Source organism: Dendrobates tinctorius, unplaced genomic scaffold, assembly GCF_039654945.1.
Source record: "Dendrobates tinctorius isolate UK_male_01 unplaced genomic scaffold, ASM3965494v1 ptg000440l, whole genome shotgun sequence".
Classification (NCBI taxonomy): Eukaryota; Metazoa; Chordata; class Amphibia; order Anura; family Dendrobatidae; genus Dendrobates; species Dendrobates tinctorius.
Window position 1 is genome coordinate 337,249 of NW_027362103.1, and position 22,542 is coordinate 359,790.

Consider the following 22,542-nt stretch of genomic DNA (forward strand, 5'->3'; position numbering starts at 1 on the left):
GATGAAGGAACGAGTGACGAGTAGTGACGTGCACACTGATGAAGGAACGAGTAACGAGTAGTGACGTGCACACTGATGAAGGAACGAGTAACGAGTAGTGACGTGCACACTGATGAAGGAACGAGTAACGAGTAGTGACGTGCACACTGATGATGGGGCGAGTAACGAGTAGTGACGTGCACACTGATCTTGGGGCGAGTAACGAATAGTGACGAGCACACTGATGATGGAGCGAGTAACCAGTAGTGATGAGCACACTGATGATGGAGCGAATAACAAGTAGTGACGTGCACACTGATGATGGGGCGAGTAACGAGTAGTGACGTGCACACTGATGATGGAGCGAGTAACGAGTAGTGACGAGCACACTGATGAAGGAACGAGTGACGAGTAGTGACGTGCACACTGATGAAGGAACGAGTGACGAGTAGTGACGTGCACACTGTTGAAGGAACGAGTGACGAGTAGTGACGCGCACACTGATGAAGGAACAAGTGACGAGTAGTGACGCGCACACTGATGAAGGAACGAGTGACGAGTAGTGACGCGCACACTGATGAAGGAACGAGTGACGAGGAGTGACGTGCACACTGATGAAGGAACGAGTGACGAGGAGTGACGTGCACACTGATGAAGGAACGAGTGACGAGTAGTGACGTGCACACTGATGAAGGAACGAGTGACGAGGAGTGACGAGCACACTGATGAAGGAACGAGTGACGAGTAGTAACGTGGACACTGATGATGGAGCGAGTAACGAGTAGTGACGTGCACACTGATGATGGAGCGAGTAACGAGTAGTGACGTGCACACTGATGATGGAGCGAGTAACGAGTAGTGACGTGCACACTGATGATGGGGCGGGTAACGAGTAGTGACGTGCACACTGATGAATGAACGAGTGACGAGTAGTGACGTGCACACTGATGAAGGAACGAGTGACGAGTAGTGACGTGCACACTGATGAAGGAACGAGTAGTGATGTGCACACTGATGAATGAACGAGTGACGAGTAGTGACGTGCACACTGATGAAGGAACGAGTGACGAGTAGTAACGTGGACACTGATGATGGAGCGAGTAACGAGTAGTGACGTGCACACTGATGATGGGGCGGGTAACGAGTAGTGACGTGCACACTGATGAATGAACGAGTGACGAGTAGTGACGTGCACACTGATGAAGGAACGAGTGACGAGTAGTGACGTGCACACTGATGAAGGAACGAGTAGTGACGTGCACACTGATGAATGAACGAGTGACGAGTAGTGACGTGCACACTGATGAAGGAACGAGTGACGAGTAGTAACGTGGACACTGATGATGGAGCGAGTAACGAGTAGTGACGTGCACACTGATGATGGAGCGAGTAACGAGTAGTGACGTGCACACTGATGATGGAGCGAGTAACGAGTAGTGACGTGCACACTGATGATGGGGCGGGTAACGAGTAGTGACGTGCACACTGATGAATGAACGAGTGACGAGTAGTGACGTGCACACTGATGAAGGAACGAGTGACGAGTAGTGACGTGCACACTGATGAAGGAACGAGTAGTGATGTGCACACTGATGAAGGAATGAGTGACGAGTAGTGACGTGCACACTGATGAAGGAACGAGTGACGAGGAGTGACGAGCACACTGATGATGGAGCGAGTAACGAGTAGTGACGTGCACACTGATGATGGAGCGAGTAACGAGTAGTGACGTGCACACTGATGATGGGGCGGGTAACGAGTAGTAACGTGCACACTGATGATGGAGCGAGTAACAAGGAGTGATGTGCACACTGATCATGGGGCGGGTAACGAGTAGTGACGTGCACACTGATGATGGAGCAAGTAACGAGTAGTGACGTGCACACTGATGATGGGGCGGGTAACGAGTAGTAACGTGCACACTGATGATGGAGCGAGTAACAAGGAGTGATGTGCACACTGATCATGGGGCGGGTAACGAGTAGTGACATGCACACTGATGATGGGGCGAGTAACAAGTAGTGACGTGCACACTGATGATGGGGCGAGTAACGAGTAGTGACGTGCACACTGATGATGGAGCGAGTAACGAGTAGTGACGAGCACACTGATGATGGAGCGAGTAACGAGTAGTGACGTGCACACTGATGAAGGAACGAGTGACGAGTAGTGACGTGCACACTGATGAAGGAACGAGTGACGAGTAGTGACGTGCACACTGTTGAAGGAACGAGTGACGAGTAGTGACGCGCACACTGATGAAGGAACGAGTGACGAGTAGTGACGCGCACACTGATGAAGGAACGAGTGACGAGTAGTGACGTGCACACTGATGAAGGAACGAGTGACGAGGAGTGACGTGCACACTGATGAAGGAACGAGTGACGAGTAGTGACGTGCACACTGATGAAGGAACGAGTGACGAGGAGTGACGAGCACACTGATGATGGAGCGAGTAACGAGTAGTGACGTGCACACTGATGATGGAGCGAGTAACGAGTAGTGACGTGCACACTGATGATGGAGCGAGTAACGAGTAGTGACGTGCACACTGATGATGGGGCGGGTAACGAGTAGTGACGTGCACACTGATGAATGAACGAGTGACGAGTAGTGACGTGCACACTGATGAAGGAACGAGTGACGAGTAGTGACGTGCACACTGATGAAGGAACGAGTAGTGATGTGCACACTGATGAAGGAATGAGTGACGAGTAGTGACGTGCACACTGATGAAGGAACGAGTGACGAGGAGTGACGAGCACACTGATGATGGAGCGAGTAACGAGTAGTGACGTGCACACTGATGATGGAGCGAGTAACGAGTAGTGACGTGCACACTGATGATGGGGCGGGTAACGAGTAGTAACGTGCACACTGATGATGGAGCGAGTAACAAGGAGTGATGTGCACACTGATCATGGGGCGGGTAACGAGTAGTGACGTGCACACTGATGATGGAGCAAGTAACGAGTAGTGACGTGCACACTGATGATGGGGCGGGTAACGAGTAGTAACGTGCACACTGATGATGGAGCGAGTAACAAGGAGTGATGTGCACACTGATCATGGGGCGGGTAACGAGTAGTGACGAGCAAACTGATGATGGAGCGAGTAACGAGTAGTGACGTGCACACTGATGAAGGAACGAGTGACGAGTAGTGACGAGCACACTGATGATGGAGCGAGTGACGAGTAGTCACGTGCACACTGATGATGGAGCGAGTAACGAGTAGTGACGTGCACACTGATGATGGAGCGAGTAACGAGTAGTAACGTGGACACTGATGATGGAGCGAGTAACGAGTAGTGACGTGCACACTGATGATGGAGCGAGTAACGAGTAGTAACGTGCACACTGATGATGGAGCGAGTAACGAGTAGTAACGTGGACACTGATGATGGAGCGAGTAACGAGTAGTAACGTGGACACTGATGATGGAGCGAGTGACGAGTAGTAACGTGGACACTGATGATGGAGCGAGTAACGAGTAGTAACGTGCACACTGATGATGGAGCGAGTAACGAGTAGTAACGTGCACACTGATTGGAGAAAGAGAAACCAATCACAAACTAAAATGTTTCTATACTAATGCACAAAGCATGGGCAACAAACAAGGAGAATTGGAACTACTAACACAGGAAAAGAAATATGATGTAATTGGAATCACTGAAACTTGGTGGGACAATACACATGATTGGAATACAAGACTAGAAGGATACAACTTATTTGCAAGAAACAGACTTGATAAACGAGGAGGGGGTGTCGCATTGTATGTTCGAAACGCGTATATCTGCACAGAGATTGAAGCTTCAGAGACTGGGAGTTCTGTGGAAACTGTTTGGGTAAGAATACAAGGACAGAACAATGGAAAGGACACCATTGTAGGCATTTACTACAGGCCGCCTGTGCAAGCCGAAGATATAGATGAACTCTTTATGCATCAGATGGCCAAGTTCTCCAAAAAATATGACATAGTTGTCATGGGAGATTTCAACTATCCAGACATTTGTTGGGAATCTCTCTCAGGCAAAACTAACAGGACAAGGAAATTCTTATCCTCTCTTGCTGACAACTTTATCTTCCAAAAGGTAGGGGAGAAAACAAGGGGAACTGCTACCTTGGATCTAATCCTTATAAACAGGGAGGAAATGGTTGAGGAGGTAAAAGTGGCTGGGACCCTAGGAGGTAGCGACCATGCTATTTTAGAATTTTGGATAACTAGAGGTGGAAGACCTGTGAAGACTCAGACGTCAAGGTTAGATTTCAGAAAGGCAGATTTTAAGGGATTCAGAAAGAGAATTGGAGGGATCCAATGGCTGGATATCCTTAAAGACAAAAATGTCCAGGAAGGATGGGAAATCTTGAAAAATGAAATTCTTAAAGCACAGTTGTTAACAATTCCGAAAAGAGGGAAGAATAGGAAGCATTTAAGGAAACCAGGATGGATGAACACAGAACTTAAGCACATGCTAAAAAGGAAGAAAAAAATGTTTATAAAATGGAAAGAGGGAGGCATATCTAAAGAAGAATATAATGCTGTCTGCAGAACCTGCAGGGCACAAATCAGATTAGCTAAAGCTGAAAATGAACTGAGGCTTGCAAGAGATGTCAAAAGCAATAATAAAGGATTTTGGGGATATGTCAAAAGTAAAAGAAAAGTCAAAGATGCTATAGGATTTTTACAGGATGAAAATGATGAAATGGTAAGACAGGATGTTGAGAAGGCTGAACTTTTAAATTCCTATTTTGCATCTGTTTTCTCTCAGAACGGAAATGCAACATCAACTGTTATTCACTGTCCTATTAAGGGAATAGAAGAATCCAGGATATCTATAAACAGAAAGATAGTGAGGAAACACTTAGCTAACCTAAATGAATTCAAGTCTCCAGGTCCAGATGAATTACACCCCAGAGTACTGAAGGAGATAGCAGAAGAAATTTTTGAACCCCTCTCCATAATCTTTGAAAATTCTTGGAGAACAGGAGAAGTGCCAGAAGACTGGAGAAGAGCAAATGTTGTTCCTATCTTCAAAAAGGGGAAGAAGGTGGACCCAGGCAACTATAGGCCGGTGAGTCTGACTTCTATACCAGGAAAGATCTTTGAACAAATTATTAAACAACATGTATGTCAATACCTGGATAAGAATGAAGTGATTAAACAGAGTCAGCATGGGTTTCTAACTAATAAGTCATGTCAGACTAACTTAATTTCCTTCTATGACGGTATCACTGATTGGGTGGATCAAGGAAATGCTGTAGATATAGTATATCTTGACTTCAGCAAAGCATTTGACAAAGTCTCTCATACAATCCTTATTGAAAAAATGACTAAGTATGGAATGGACAAGGCAACTGTTAGGTGGATTCATAACTGGCTTAGTGATCGGACCCAAAGAGTGGTCATAAATGGCTGCACATCCAGTCGGAAGAATGTCTCAAGTGGGGTACCACAGGGCTCTGTCCTGGGCCCTGTATTGTTCAACATCTTTATCAATGATTTAGATGAAGGAATTGAGGGTAAACTGATTAAATTTGCTGATGACACAAAGCTAGGAGGGATAGCTAATACTAGAGAAGAGAGAGAGAGGATTCAAAAAGATTTAAATAAACTGGAGAAGTGGGCAGCAACTAACAGAATGGTTTTTAACAGGGAGAAATGCAAAGTACTACATCTGGGCAATAAAAATGAAAAAAGCATATATAGAATGGGAGGAATAGGGCTAAGTGACAGCACATGTGAAAAAGACTTGGGTATACTAATAGATCACAGACTGAATATGAGTCAACAGTGTGATGCAGCAGCAAAAAAGGCAAATGCAATTCTAGGATGTATTAACAGAAGCATACAGTCTAGATCACGTGAAGTCATTATTTCCCTCTACTCCTCTTTGGTCAGACCTCATCTGGAATATTGTGTCCAGTTTTGGGCACCACATTTTAAAAAAGACATCAACAAACTGGAGCAAGTTCAGAAAAGAGCGACCAGAATGGTGACCGGTCTGCAAACCCTGTCTTATGAGGAAAGGTTGCAGGATTTGGGAATGTTTAGTTTGCAAAAGAGAAGACTGAGAGGAGACTTAATAGCTGTCTACAAATATCTAAAGGGCTGTCACATTGTAGAAGGATCAACTTTATTCTCATTTGCACAAGGAAAGACTAGAAGCAATGGGATGAAACTGAATGGGAAGAGACACAGATTAGATATTAGAAAAAACTTTTTGACAGTTAGAGTGATCAATGAGTGGAACAGGCTGCCACGAGAAGTGGTGAGTTCTCCTTCAATGGAAGTCTTCAAACAGAGGCTGGACAGACATCTGACTGGGATGATTTAGCGAATCCTGCTTTGAGCAGGGGGTTGGACCAGATGGCCCAGGAGGTCCCTTCCAACTCTACGATTCTATGATTCTATGATTCTATGATTCTATGATGATGGAGCGAGTAACGAGTAGTAACGTGCACACTGATGATGGAGCGAGTAAAAAGTAGTGACGTGCACACTGATGATGGAGCGAGTAACGAGTAGTGACCTGCACACTGATGATGGGGCGAGTAACGAGTAGTCACGAGCACAATGATGATGGAGTGAGTAACAAGTAGTGACAAGCACACTGATGAAGGAACGAGTGACAAGTAGTGACGAGCACACTGATGAAGGAACGAGTGACGAGTAGTGACGTGCACACTGATTATGGGGCGAGTGACGAGTAGTAACGTGGACACTGATGATGGAGCGAGTAACGAGTAGTAACGTGCACACTGATGATGGAGCGAGTAACGAGTAGTAACGTGCACACTGATGATGGAGCGAGTAACGAGTAGTAACGTGCACACTGATGATGGAGCGAGTAAAAAGTAGTGACAAGCACACTGATGAAGGAACGAGTAACGAGTAGTGACCTGCACACTGATGATGGGGCGAGTAACGAGTAGTCACGAGCACACTGATGATGGAGTGAGTAACAAGTAGTGACAAGCACACTGATGAAGGAACGAGTGACGAGTAGTGACGTGCACACTGATTATGGGGCGAGTAACGAGTAGTGACGAGCACACGGATGATGGGGCGAGTAACAAGTAGTGACGTGCGCACTGATGATGGGGCGAGTAACGAGTAGTGACGTGCACACTAGGGTGACCGCAAAAAATCGATGTTGGAATTTTGTCCGTCTGGACCCCACAAAACGATTCCCCTTTCCAGATATTGAGATAGCCAAAATTTGAGCTCGATCAAACGACGTTAACCCGTGCCGCTCGTCGCTCAAAGTTTGAAAAAAATCCAAATTGAGGTATTTTAAGATTTAGGTATTTTGCATAGTCTGTTAGACTATAAAGAATGTGACAACAACATTGCAGAAATAGCCCTGACCACATTTTCGAACCATTTGTGGTATTTGAATGCAGAGTTGGTGGGATTATCGCTTTTTGATCCCACCATTACAGACAATGAAAAGTTGTTAATGGCTAATAAATTGCTCAGTAGCACAGATGAACCATCAGAGCACGCTAACCTACATGAGTTGATAATTTTACATAGTTATCTAATCTATTCTAGAGCTTTTGTTACAGTAGTTTTTGAAACGTCAGAATATAATGCTCGGCATTTGCTTACAACTTGCAGGACATATTGCTTTTGTTCTTCATCTTTTGTCAGAAGGTTGTTAAAGTCGGTTACTTCCTACCTCTTTTAATTTTTCTTTCCTAACTTTTGGATTTACAACCCTAGCGTGCTCTGATGGTTCATCTGTGCTACTGAGCAATTTATTAGCCATTAACAACTTTTCATTGCCTGTAATGGTGGGATCAAAAAACGATAATCCCACCAACTCTGCATTCAAATACCACAAATGGTTCGAAGATTTGGTCAGGGCTATTTCTGCAATGTTGTTGTCACATTCTTTATAGTCTAACAGACTATGCAAAATACCTAAATCTTAAAATACCTCAATTTGGATTTTTTCAAACTTTGAGCGACGAGCGGCACGGGTTAACGTCGTTTGATCGAGCTCAAATTTTGGCTCTCTCAATATCTGGAAAGGGGAATCGTTTTGTGGGGTCCAGACGAACAAGATTCTGACATTTTTTCCCCCCCATATGAGATCCGGTCACCCTAGTGCACACTGATGATGGAGCGAGTAACGAGTAGTGACGTGCACACTGATGATGGGGCGAGTAACGAGTAGTGACGTGCACACTGATAGAGCGGGTAACGAGTAGTGACGAGCACACTGATGATGGAGCGAGTAACGAGTAGTGACGTGCACACTGATGATGGGGTGAGTAACGAGTAGTGACGAGCACACTGATGATGGGGCGAGTAACGAGTAGTGACGTGCACACTGATGATGGGGTGAGTAACGAGTAGTGACGAGCACACTGATGAAGGAGCGAGTAATGAGTAGTGACGAGCACACTGATGAAGGAGCGAGTAATGAGTAGTGACGTGCACACTGATGAAGGAGCGAGTAATGAGTAGTGACGTGCACACTGATGATGGGGTGAGTAACGAGTAGTGACGTGCACACTGATGATGGGGCGAGTAACGAGTAGTGACGTGCACACTGATAGAGCGGGTAACGAGTAGTGACGAGCACACTGATGATGGAGCGAGTAACGAGTAGTGATGTGCACACTGATGATGGGGTGAGTAACGAGTAGTGACGAGCACACTGATGATGGGGTGAGTAACGAGTAGTGACGTGCACACTGATAGAGCGGGTAACGAGTAGTGACGAGCACACTGATGATGGAGCGAGTAACGAGTAGTGACGTGCACACTGATGATGGGGTGAGTAACGAGTAGTGACGAGCACACTGATGATGGGGCGAGTAACGAGTAGTGACGTGCACACTGATGAAGGAGCGAGTAATGAGTAGTGACGAGCACACTGATGAAGGAGTGAGTAATGAGTAGTGACAAGCACATTGATGAAGGAGTGGGTGACGAGCATACTGATGAAGGAGTGAATAATGAGTAGTGATGAGCACACTGATGATGGAGCGGGTAATGAGTAGTGACGAGCATACTGATGATAGAGCGGGTAACGAATAATGACAAGCACACTGATGAAGGAGCGAGTTACGAGTAGTGTCGAGCACACTGATTCTGGAGTAACGAGTAGTGATGAGCACACTGATAACGGAGCGAGTAACGAGTAGTGACGAGCATACTGATGGAGTAACGATTAGAGACAAGCACACTGATTCTGGAGTAACGAGTATTGATGAGCACAATGATGATGGAGCGAGTAACGAGTAGTGACGTGCACACTGATGATGGAGCGAGTAACGAGTAGTGACGAGCACACTGATGAAGGAGTGAGTAACGAGTAGTGTCGAGCACACTGATTCTGGAGTAACGAGTAGTGACTAGCACAATGATGGTGGAGTGAGTAACGAGAGTAGTGATCAGCACACTGATATCGGAGCGAGTAACGAGTAGTGACGAGCATACTGATGGAGTAACGATTAGAGACAAGCACACTGATTCTGGAGTAATGAGTAGTGATGAGCACACTGATAACGGAGCGAGTAACGAGTAGTGACGAGCATACTGATGGAGTAACGATTAGAGACAAGCACACTGATTCTGGAGTAACGAGTAGTGACGAGCACAATGATGATGGAGCGAGTAACGAGTAGTGACGTGCACACTGATGATGGAGCGAGTAACGAGTAGTGACGAGCACACTGATGAAGGAGTGAGTAACGAGTAGTGTCGAGCACACTGATTCTGGAGTAACGAGTAGTGACTAGCACAATGATGGTGGAGTGAGTAACGAGAGTAGTGATCAGCACACTGATATCGGAGCGAGTAACGAGTAGTGACGAGCATACTGATGGAGTAACGATTAGAGACAAGCACACTGATTCTGGAGTAACGAGTAGTGACGAGCACAATGATGATGGAGCGAGTACCGAGTAGTGACGAGCACACTGAGGCTGTAGTAACGAGTAGTGACGAGCACACTGGTGATGGAGCGAGTGACGAGTAGTGACGAGCACACTGATGCTGTAGTAACGAGTAGTGACGAGCACACTGGTGATGGAGCGAGTGACGAGTAGTGACGAGCACACTGATGCTGTAGTAACGAGTAGTGACGAGCACACTGGTGATGGAGCGAGTGACGAGTAGTGACGAGCACACTGATGCTGTAGTAACGAGTAGTGACGAGCACACTGATGATGGAGTGAGTAACGAGTAGTGACGAGCACACTGATGCTGGAGTAACGAGTAGTGACGAGCACAATGATGATGGAGCGAGTACCGAGTAGTGACGAGCACACTGAGGCTGTAGTAACGAGTAGTGACGAGCATACTGGTGATGGAGCGAGTGACGAGTAGTGACGAGCACACTGAGGCTGTAGTAACGAGTAGTGACGAGCACACTGGTGATGGAGCGAGTGACGAGTAGTGACGAGCACACTGATGCTGGAGTAACGAGTAGTGACGAGCACACTGATGCTGTAGTAACGAGTAGTGACGAGCACACTGGTGATGGAGCGAGTGACGAGTAGTGACGAGCACACTGATGCTGTAGTAACGAGTAGTGACGAGCACACTGATGATGGAGTGAGTAACGAGTAGTGACGAGCACACTGATGCTGGAGTAACGAGTAGTGACGAGCACAATGATGATGGAGCGAGGAGCACACTGATGAAGGAATGAGTTTTGACGAGTACGCTCGCTCATCACTACCCCTGATATTTCATATTACTTTGCTACAAGTGGAATCATACTCTTGACCCCACTCTGCCCCATGTGATACCAAACACTCTGCCTCACCCTGACATGTGACATAACCAGACCTTTATCCCACCCTGGCACATGTGATACATATCACCAAATTTCTGATTCCGTGCCGGTACATGACACATCACAAAATTTCTTATTCTATGCTGGCACATGAGACATCAAAAAATTTCAGATTCCTTGCTGGCACATGAGACAGCACGAGTCACATGATTCCACCATGACGTGTGTAACATCACCCAGACTCCACATGAGAAGTATAAAGAATCTATGCTTGACTCATCTAAAGCGTCAGTTCATAAACCGGGCATGCATACTTACTTTTTTGTGCAAGCATTTCTATAGGTGGGTTGTCTATGTTGTGCTCCACATCTCCATAGTGCAGAACTTTGTGGTTTGGAGAAAGACGACAAAACCATAATTTATCTAAAAAAGAATGTCATTAAATTTACTTCCAATGAACAGCTGTGAACTATAGGAAATTAGAGGCGTTTGGGCTACAGAAGAGACAAGAGACTAAAAAAAGTGATGTTTTTAAGTTGGATACATGGGTGTAGAGAAGCCAGGAGATCTTTCAAGGCCTTAGAACAATTGACAAATAAATTAAATGGAAAAACATCACATTATTACTAAATCATGTAGTGAAAAGCAAATTGATCAGTTACCTTGTCTCCGGCGACTGCTGACCTTCCGGAACCTGGTGCCCTCACAAAGATAGTGAAGCCGATGTTGTCTGATCAGGTTCAGCAGCTCAGGTTGTAGCTGCTTCCTTAGATCCCTGGAGAATTACAAGAAAGTGACAAAAGAGCAATCCAAGACGGAGTTCTGTGGCCACGGGACATCCTGACAAGCACATCTCACCTTCTCTTATCAATGTCACCGCCACATCTCAACTGCTCCTCCTATGTCACCTGCACATCTTCCCTTTGCTTATGAGGTGTGTTAGTAATGTGCTTTTTCATCCCTGAATATTTTTGTCTATTATTTATACAGGTGATCATGACAGATTAATGACTCCTGGTGGAATCGTATCGTAAAGTAAAGGTCAGCATCAAACAACATACTCATTGGCGCAGTAGCTACCGGGGGGCAGAGGGGGCGGTCGCCCAGGGCCCCGAGCTCTGAGAGGGCCCACCAGAGCTACGCTACTGTAACTGTATCGGCCTGCACAGCGCATCCATACAGGTACATTCTGCGGCAGAGCAGGGAGAATCGATCTCCCTACTCTGCCGCCCAGCCGCTATGGGCCAATGAAAAGGCGTGGGGGGCCCCGGTGCCAGCAGTGCGCCCCCCACTCACAGCCAGCAATGTCGTCCTGGGCTATTCTGTGCGCACAGGACCTGTGATGAGGTCATAGGAGGGGCGGAGTCAGGGGTCACATGTTCAGGGGCTTCAGCACAGGGCTCTGCTGGTTGTCATGGTGCTGGATGAGGTGAAGTAAGTTTCTGTGTGGGCTCAGGAGGGGTTTACAGGGTGGATGTAGCAGAGCTGTGTGTGTATGAGGTATACAGAGCGGAGCCGTGTGTGTAGAAGGTGTACGGAGCAGAGATATGCATGTATGAGCTATACAGAGGAGCGGAGCCGTTTGTGTACGGAGCGGAGACAAGTGTGTACGGGTCAGGGTGTACGGAGCGGAGCCGTGTGTGTACGGGGTGTACGGAGCAGAGCCGTGTGTGTACGGGGTGTACGGAGCAGAGCTGTGTGTGTACGGGGTGTACGGAGCAGAGCCGTGTGTGTACGGGGTGTACGGAGCAGAGCCGTGTGTGTACGAAGTGTACGGAGCAGAGCCGTGTGTGTACGGGGTGTACGGAGCAGAGCCGTGTGTGTACGGGTCAGGGTGTACGGAGCGGAGCCGTGTGTGTACGGGGTGTACGGAGCAGAGCCGTGTGTGTATGAGGTGTACAGAGCAGAGCTGTGTGTGTACGGGGTGTACGGAGCAGAGCCGTGTGTGTACGGGGTGTACGGAGCAGAGCCGTGTGTGTACGGGTCAGGGTGTACGGAGCGGAGCCGTGTGTGTACGGGGTGTACGGAGCAGAGCCGTGTGTGTATGAGGTGTACAGAGCAGAGCTGTGTGTGTACGGGGTGTACGGAGCAGAGCCGTGTGTGTACGGGTCAGGGTGTACGGAGCGGAGCCGTGTGTGTACGGGGTGTACGGAGCGGAGCCGTGTGTGTGCGGAGCAGAGCCGTGTGTGTACGGGGTGTACGGAGCAGAGCCGTGTGTGTACGGGGTGTACGGAGCGGAGCCGTGTGTGTACGGAGCAGAGCCGTGTGTGTACGGGGTGTACGGAGCGGAGCCGCGTGTGTACGAGGTGTACGGAGCAGAGCCGTGTGTGTCCGGGGTGTACGGAGCAGAGCCGCATGTGTACGGGGTGTACGGAGCAGAGCCGTGTGTGTCCGGGGTGTACGGAGCAGAGCCGCATGTGTACGGAGCAGAGCCGCGTGTGTACGGGGTGTACGGAGCGGAGCCGTGTGTGTACGGGGTGTACGGAGCGGAGCCGTGTGTGTCCGGGGTGTACGGAGCAGAGCCGCATGTGTACGGGGTGTACGGAGCAGAGCCGCATGTGTACAGCATGTACGGAGCAGAGCCGCATGTGTACAGCGTGTACGGAGCAGAGCCGCATGTGTACAGCGTGTACGGAGCAGAGCCGCATGTGTACAGCGTGTACGGAGCAGAGCCGCATGTGTACAGCGTGTACGGAGCAGAGCCGCATGTGTACAGCGTGTACGGAGCAGAGTTTCGTGTCTACGGGGTGTAGGGAGCAGAGCTGCGTGTATACAAGGTGTACGGAGCAGAGCCGCCTGTGTACAAGTGCACGGAGCGGAGTCAGGTGTGTACAAGGTGTACGGAACAGAGCCGTGTGTGTAGAAGGTGTACGGAACAGAGCTGCGTGTGTCCGGGGTGTACGGAGCGGAGCCGTGTGTGTCCGGGGTGTACGGAGCAGAGCCGCATGTGTACGGGGTGTACGGAGCGGAGCCGTGTGTGTACGGAGCAGAGCCGTGTGTGTACGGGGTGTACGGAGCAGAGCCGTGTGTGTACGGAGCAGAGCCGTGTGTGTACGGGGTGTACGGAGCAGAGCCGTGTGTGTACGGGGTGTACAGAGCAGAGCCGTGTGTGTACGGGGTGTACGGAGCGGAGCCGTGTGTGTACGGGGTGTACGGAGCAGAGCCGTGTGTGTCCGGGGTGTACGGAGCAGAGCCGCATGTGTACGGGGTGTACGGAGCGGAGCCGTGTGTGTCCGGGGTGTACGGAGCAGAGCCGCATGTGTACGGAGCAGAGCCGTGTGTGTACGGGGTGTACGGAGCGGAGCCGTGTGTGTACGGGGTGTACGGAGCGGAGCCGTGTGTGTCCGGGGTGTACGGAGCAGAGCCGCGTGTGTACGGGGTGTACGGAGCAGAGCCGCATGTGTACAGCATGTACGGAGCAGAGCCGCATGTGTACAGCGTGTACGGAGCAGAGCCGCATGTGTACAGCGTGTACGGAGCAGAGCCGCATGTGTACAGCGTGTACGGAGCAGAGCCGCATGTGTACAGCGTGTACGGAGCAGAGCCGCATGTGTACAGCGTGTAAGGAGCAGAGTTTCGTGTCTACGGGGTGTAGGGAGCAGAGCTGCGTGTATACAAGGTGTACGGAGCAGAGCCGCCTGTGTACAAGTGCACGGAGCGGAGTCAGGTGTGTACAAGGTGTACGGAACAGAGCCGCGTGTGTAGAAGGTGTACGGAACAGAGCTGCGTGTGTACAAGGTGTACGGAACAGAGCCGCGTGTGTACAAGGTGTACGGAACAGAGCCGCGTGTGTACAAGGTGTACGGAACAGAGCTGCGTGTGTATAGGGGGTATCAGGTGCAGTAATAGGGACACATACGGCAGCAGCGGCTCAGCATTGGGGTATCAGGTGCAGTAATAGGGACACATACGGCAGCAGAGGTTCAGTATTGGGGTATCAGGTGCAGTAATAGGGACACATACGGCAGCAGCAGAGGCGCAGCATTGGGGTATCAGGTGTAGTAATAGGGACACATACGGCAGCAGCAGAGGCTCAGTATTGGGGTATCAGGTGCAGTAATAGGGACACATACGGCAGCAGCGGCTCAGTATTGGGGTATCAGGTGCAGTAATAAGGACACATACGGCAGCAGCGGCTTCACAATGGGGAATCAGGTGAAGTAATAGGGACACATACGGCAGCAGAGGTTCAGTATTGGGGTATCAGGTGCAGTAATAGGGACACAAACGGCAGCAGCAGAGGCGCAGCATTGGGGTATCAGGTGTAGTAATAGGGACACATACGGCAGCAGCAGAGGCTCAGTATTGGGGTATCAGGTGCAGTAATAGGGACACATACGGCAGCAGCGGCTCAGTATTGGGGTATCAGGTGCAGTAATAAGGACACATACGGCAGCAGCGGCTTCACAATGGGGAATCAGGTGAAGTAATAGGGACACATACGGCAGCAGAGGTTCAGTATTGGGGTATCAGGTGCAGTAATAGGGACACATACGGCAGCAGCAGAGGCGCAGCATTGGGGTATCAGGTGCAGTAATAGGGACACATTCGGCAGCAGCGGCTCAGCATTGGGGTATCAGGTGCAGTAATAGGGACACATACGGCAGCAGCGGCTCAGTATTGAGGTATCAGGTGCAGTAATAGGGACACATACAGCAGCAGCGGCTCAGTATTGGGGTATAAGGTGCAGTAATAGGGACACATACGGCAGCAGCGGCTCAGTATTGGGGTATCAGGTGCAGTAATAGGGACACATACGGCAGCAGCGGCTCAGTATTGGGGTATAAGGTGCAGTAATAGGGACACATACGGCAGCAGCGGCTCAGTATTGGGGTATCAGGTGCAGTAATAGGGACACATACGGCAGCAGCGGCTCAGTATTGGGGTATCAGGTGCAGTAATAGGGACACATACGGCAGCAGCGGCTCAGTATTGGGGTATCAGGTGCAGTAATAGGGACACATACGGCAGCAGCGGCTCAGTATTGGGGTATCAGGTGCAGTAATAGGGACACATACGGCAGCAGAGGTTCAGTATTGGGGTATCAGGTGCAGTAATAGGGACACATACGGCAGCAGCAGAGGCGCAGCATTGGGGTATCAGGTGTAGTAATAGGGACACATACGGCAGCAGCAGAGGCTCAGTATTGGGGTATCAGGTGCAGTAATAGGGACACATACAGCAGCAGCAGCTCAGTATTGGGGTATCAGGTGCAGTAATAAGGACACATACGGCAGCAGCGGCTCAGTATTGGGGTATCAGGTGCAGTAATAGGGACACATACGACAGCAGCGGCTCAGTATTGGGGTATCAGGTGTAGTAATAGGGACACATACGGCAGCAGCGGCTCAGCATTGGGGTATCAGGTGCAGTAATAGGGACACATACGGCAGCAGCGGCTCAGCATTGGGGTATCAGCAGGATGATGGGTTTGTGCAGGTTGGAGATAGATGGTGATGGGGCTGGAATATGAGAAGTGAAACGTGTCGTTGTTGTATTCTCTGTAGCAGAGCCGTAGCTGGAGGAGTTGTCATGTTGGTCTGGGCCAGATGGAAAGGACGTGAAAAGTGACCGATTCCATCAGAAAGAACGTCAGCGGTAAGACACCAACTATACCTGTGCAGTAATCACATATGTTTTGTAGGACTGGTATTTACCACTGACCATATTGCGGTAATAGCCATGTTGGTCTTTATATAGGGATTATTTTCAGTAACAGCGCAGTCATCTCCTACATCCACTATTAGGGTGCGTCACCGAGTTGTAATCACAGTTACCTAGTTAGGGGCCCACTCAGAAGTTTCGCCCCCCCCCCTGAACCGAAACCCTAGCTACGCCTCTGCATTGGCGTCATGATCCTGAAAATACAGCTTGTCCACAGTGATGGTGTCTACTAGTCAGGGAATTAAGGGTGTGATCTCTCAGGTTATTCCTGATGCCTGCCTCCACTTTCATGTCCTAGGCAGTGCTTATCCTAACCTCCCTTTAATTAAATATGGAGTAACTCAATGCACACTAATATATAGCTTTCCCAGTAATTCATTAACTATACAGCTTTCCAGATGGACTGCAGGAAGCACCTGACAAAAACCAACATTTAGTTTAATCTTCCAAAACAATACTCCTTTATAGACTGAAATTGAAATAAAACTAAAATTAAAAAATATGTAAATATGTTTGTAATCTGGAAATATTTACAACTAGCATATTTCAATTATGAAAGATGCGCTGATCTCCCAGTTTCAGGCTCAGTCTTGGAAGGTCCACTTGTGGATCAAAGCTTCCTCTGTTGGTACATCATCATTGCTCTTTGGCTGCTCATTTTAATAGTTCATCTCTTCCACTACTGATCCTACACTGAGGAGGAGGCTGCCTTATCACAAACCCATCCCTTGGAGTCCAGACCTCTGATTAGGAGACATTTATTGAGCTTCTTTTAGACTTATGTGTTTAGGTTTCTTACATGACAGGAGGGGAGAGCGCTTCATCCTGGTTCAGCCTTTCTTCCTGACGTCTGCGAAGAATCTCACTATAATTAAGAGATGAGATTTTGGTTCGAAAAAATTCCAGAGATGTTGGAGCATGACCGAGGGTACGAGAAATCTGTTCCTTTACCACATGCATCACCTGCACAAAAAAAAATAAAACACAGAAATGACACAAAGAAAACCATGAGAAGAAAAGGTCATCACACAGAATAAACCAGGAGAAGAGGAGGTCATAAGAAAGTAAAAGTTAGGCGAACAGTCACTACAAAGAAGAAACCAGGAGAAACGGGAGATGATTACGCGTAGAAGCGCAATAGCGCGAAACGGCCGTCGTCGCTCGTACACCATCTCCCATTCTCCCATTGAAGATGTTTTAACCGTTCAATAAACATTGGACTTCATAGACCGGTGAGTGTCACCTACTTTTTTCTTCACATAAGGACTTTCAGTACTGTTGTTTTTTTGGTGGGCAAACGAAGGTCCAGGTTTCATGCCTGCAGCGTATTTACACACCTCAAAATAAATTTTGTTAAGGCGGTACCAGCGGTGTGGATCATCTTTTTACTTGTGTGAACATAAGAAACTAGGAAAAGAGGAGGTCACTGCACAGAGGGAACCAGGAGAAGAGGAAACTTGAAGAGGAGGACATTACACAGAGGAAACCAACAGAAGAGGAGTTAGTGAAAAAGGAATGGGAGAATAAGGAGTAATTACACAGAGGAAACGGCAAGATGATGTGATTGCATACGGGCGTATAGAAGGAGAGAAGGTGGCTACTGAGAAGAAACCATGAGAAGAGGTTGTTACAAGGAAGAAACTAGGAGAAGAAGAGGTCAATACAGAAAAAGAGGAAGTCAATGCACAGAGTTAACCATGGGAAGAAGAGATAATTAAAGAGAAAAAACAAACAAGAGACGAGGAGGTCATTATACAAAGGAGTCCAGGAGAAGAGAAGAGCATTACAGAAAGAAATCCAAGATAACAGGAGGTTATTTTCAAAGCAAACAAGGCTAAGAGGAGGTCACTGCACAGAAAAACAGGAGGCCATTGTACAGTGGGGAACAACACAAAAAGTGGTCATTGCACTATTGAAACAGGAAGAGGAGGCCAGTGCATGGCAGAATACAAGAGAAGAGGGGGTCATTACAGAGAAAAAGAAAGGAGCAGAAGAGGTAAGTAATTACACAGAAGTAACTAGGAGAAGAGTAGGTCATGAATGAGGAGTGAGGAAACCAGGAAAAGAGTAGGTCATTAGAGAAAGGAAACTAGAAGAGGAGGTAAATCTACATTGGAAACAAGGAGCCTTGAGAAGAGGGGTAATTACAGATGGGGAAGTAAAGAGAAGAGAAAGTCAATACAGAGAGGAATAATCAAAAAATTTTTGGCACTCAACTCGTTGCAAAGATGAAGAATTTTTATTTGCAGTCACAAATATAGACGTTTCGGCTGTATCAACTAGCCTTCATCAGTAAACTGCAAAGTTGGCCAAAGTATATACAATATACAATCAGATACTACAGATAATCAATCCATGAAGATATCAATAACAGAAGAAACAAGTATTGGTCTGTGCACAAGTGGTAGGGAGGACGGAACAAGGTATATAGGAAATGTGGCTCATGGAAGGAAAAGAAACAGAAATACACATAAAAGTAATCTTGTCTCACCATAGATGTCCAGAAAATTATAGAGATAGGAGCAGTCTTGGTAGGTTTGATGTCTTTTACTTTTATGTGTATTTCTGTTTCTTTTCCTTCCATGAGCCACATTTCCTATATACCTTGTTCCGTCCTCCCTACCACTTGTGCACATACCAATACTTGTTTCTTCTGTTAGTGATATCTTCATGGATTGATTATCTGTAGTATCTGATTGTATATACTTTTGTCGACTTTGCAGTTTACTGATGAAGGCTAGTTGATACAGGCGAAAAGTCTATATTTGAGACTGCAAATAAAAATTCTTCATCTTTGCAACGAGTTGAGTGCCAAAAATTTTTTGATTATTCTATACTGGTGTGGGAACCTTCTTTTGTGCACCGACACAGCTGTGCCACATTATACTATTGAATACAGAAAGGAAATCAGGAGAAGAGAAGGTCATTACAGAGAGGAAATCAGGAGAAGAGAAGGTCATTACAGAGAGGAAATCAGGAGAAGAGAAGGTCATTACAGAGAGGAAATCAGGAGAAGAGAAGGTCATTACAGAGAGGAAATCAGGAGAAGAGAAGGTCATTACAGAGAGGAAATCAGGAGAAGAGAAGGTCATTACAGAGAGGAAATCAGGAGAAGAGGAGTTGATAACAGAGAGAAAAAACCAGGAGAAGAAGAGGTCATTACACAGAAAAAAAACAGGAGAAAGACATCTGAGGAGAGAGGCAACCAGGAAAAAAGTAGATAATTACCAAGAAGAAACTAGAAAAGTTCATTATAGCCTGGAGGCTAGGAGAAAAGGTGGTCATTACAAAGAGGAAACCAGGAGAAAATGAGTTGTGGAGACATGGGGGGAGGGTGTCAGTGGGTGCACTCATCCACTGATCTGAGAACTGTGGACCAGGGTTTATACCACTAAACGCCCACTCTCCTTTCCCCATGGGCATAATAGTACTCAGACAACACAGTTTATGGGTAAAACAGAGTGGCAATACTTTATTTAACCACCAGACAGACAATAACATTCAGACACCCACAGAGAGGAGGTAACAACAAGCTTAGGAAGCTGACAGTCCTTAGAGGTACGTGGCCAAGCTTCGCCAAATGGCTCTATTAAGCTAGGTAACCATATGGCCCCAACCTGGCTTCTCCAACCGTATCCATGGGGGTCAGGTGACCAGATGGTCCCAACCTGGTTTCCCGAAACATCTTCATGGAGTCAGGTGACTGGAGGGTCACGATCCTAGCTTCCCCAAACATATCCATGAGTTCCAGGTCACCGGAGGGTCACAACCTGGATTCTTTGAAAGTCTCCAAGGAGCCAGGTGACTGGATGGTCCAACCTGGCTTCTCCAAACATATCCATGGGGCTCAGGTGACTAGATGGTCCCAACTTGGCTTTCCCAAACATCTCCATGAGGTCAGGTGACAGAAGGGTCACAATCCTAGCTTCCTCAAAACATTCATGAGTTCCAGGTGACCTGAGGGTCACAATCTGGATTCTGTGATCATCTCCATGGAGCCAGGTGACCGGATGGTCACAACCTGGCTTCTGCAAATGTAGCCATAGGTGTCAGGTGACCGGAGGATCACAATCCTGAGACAGATCTGCGTTTTTCAAGCTGGGGCCATTGTTCCCTATGCTGACACCTTGTAGAAATTCAAATCTGTGTCTCTCTTCATGGAAGAATGTAGTCCTGGCTTTTAATCTGGTAAGTCACTATCGATATAGAGGCTAATCCCCATTTTAAATAGTTCACAGCTGTCCTTCAAGCCATCATGCACAGGTCAAGGGGAAGGTTAACTCGCATTGTTTGATTATTTAATCAATCTGCCTTGTTTGTCCTCCTCTGTTTTGCAGGTCAACAAACTAGCTGGCCTGGTACAATGGGTAATCAACGTAATAACAAGCTTCTATTGTTCAACTACCCTATGTCCCTGTCCCTCAAAGATAGCAGACAGTAAGTTACAACAGACCTCAGCTAAAAAGTCAATATCCAGCTTATATGAATATAAAGTCTGTTTCTTGACCAACTATTAATAATAATAATATTTATATAGCACCATTAATTCCATGATGCTGTACATGAGTCCGGGTTACAATAAAATACAATTATCACTTACAGTAAACAAACTAACAAAGACAGACTGGTACAGAGGGAAGAGGACCCTGCCCTTGCAGGCTTACATTCTACAGGATTATGAGGAAGGAGACAGTAGGTCAGCGGTTGCAGTAGCTCCGATGGTATTGAGGTGGCCGTGTGGTCATTACAGGTTGTAAGCTTTTTTGAAGAGCTGGGTTTTCAGGTTCCGTTTGAAGGATCCAAATGTGGTGGATAACCGGACATGTTGGAGCACAGAGTTCAAGAGGATGGGGGATATTTGGGAGAAATCTTGGAGGCGATTGGGTGAGGAGCAAATAAGCGTGGAGGAGAGAAGGAGGTCTTGGGGGGACCGGAGACTACGTGAGGGAAGATATTGAGAGATTAGTTCGGAAATATACAGAGGAGAAAGGTTATGGATGGCTTTGTAGGTCAATGTTAGTAGTTTAAGCTGGATACACTGGGAAATTGGGAGCCAGTGAAGGGATTTGCAAAGAGGGGAAGCAGAAGTGTACCGAGGAGAGAGATTAATTAGTAGGGCAGCAGAGTTAAGGACGGACTGGAGGGGTGCGAGAGTGTTAGAAGGTAGGCCACAGAGGAGGATGTTGCAGTAGTTGAGGCAGGAGATGATTAGGGCATGCACAAGCATGTTGGTAGAGTGAGGGTTGAGGAAAGGACGGATTCTGGAAATATTTTTGAGCTGGAGGCGACAGACAGTGGCGAGAGCTTGGATTTACGGTTTGAAGGACAAGGCAGAGTCAAGGTTTACTCCGAGGCAGCGGATTACCAGGACAGGTGAAAGTGTGAATTCATTTATTGTGATAGATAGATCAGGTAGGGAAGGTTTGCGAGATGGTGGAAAGATAATTAGTTCAAATTTGTCCACATAGAGTTTGAGGAAGCGAGAGGAGAAGGAGGATATGGATGATAGACACTCTGGGATTCTGGAGAGCAGAGAGGTGACTTCTGGGCCAGAGAGGTAGATCTGAGTGTCATCAGCATATAGATGGTACTGGAAGCCATAGGATTTTATGAGCTGTCCCAGGCCAAGGGTATAGAGTGAGAAGAGAAGGGGTCCTAGGACAGAGCCTTGAGGGACACCAACAGAGAGGGGGCAAGATGAAGAGGTAGTATGGGAGTAGGAAACACTAAATGTGCGGTTGTTAAGGTATGAGGAGATCCAGGATAGGGCAAGGTATTTGACACCAAAGGAAGAGAGGATCTGTAGTAGGAGGCAGTGGTCAACTGTGTCGAAGGCAGAGGACAGGTCTAGAAGGAGGAGTATAGAGAATTGTCTGTTAGCTTTGGTTGTAAGTAATTCATTAGTAAGTTTGGTTAGGGGAGTCTCAGTGAAATAGTGGGAACGGAAGCTAGATTGTAGGTTGTCGAAGAGCAAGGTAGATGCAAAGTGAGAGGAAAGTTCAGGGTGGACGTGCTGCTCAAGGAGTTTGGAAGCAAATGGGAGTCAAGACATGGGGCGATAGCTGGACATGGTGCTCTGGTCAAGGGATGGCTTTTTGAGAACAGGTGTGATTGTGGCATGTTTGAAAGCAGAGAGGAAGG

The 22,542-nt window shown here is 47.6% G+C and overlaps 1 protein-coding gene across 6 annotated transcripts in view; it reads right to left on the minus strand.

Moving 5' to 3' along the window:
- Positions 1-22,542, minus strand: part of ELMO3 (engulfment and cell motility 3) — a 285,235-nt gene that overhangs the window by 22,162 nt on the left and 240,531 nt on the right. For all 6 annotated transcript variants that reach the window (XM_073564248.1, XM_073564250.1, XM_073564249.1 and 3 more), the window contains 3 exons: positions 17,201-17,364; positions 11,400-11,512; positions 11,056-11,160 (listed from right to left, as the gene is read on the minus strand). In XM_073564248.1, the coding sequence (XP_073420349.1) occupies positions 11,056-11,160; positions 11,400-11,512; positions 17,201-17,364 (382 nt within the window). The remainder of the gene's footprint in view (positions 1-11,055; positions 11,161-11,399; positions 11,513-17,200; positions 17,365-22,542) is intronic.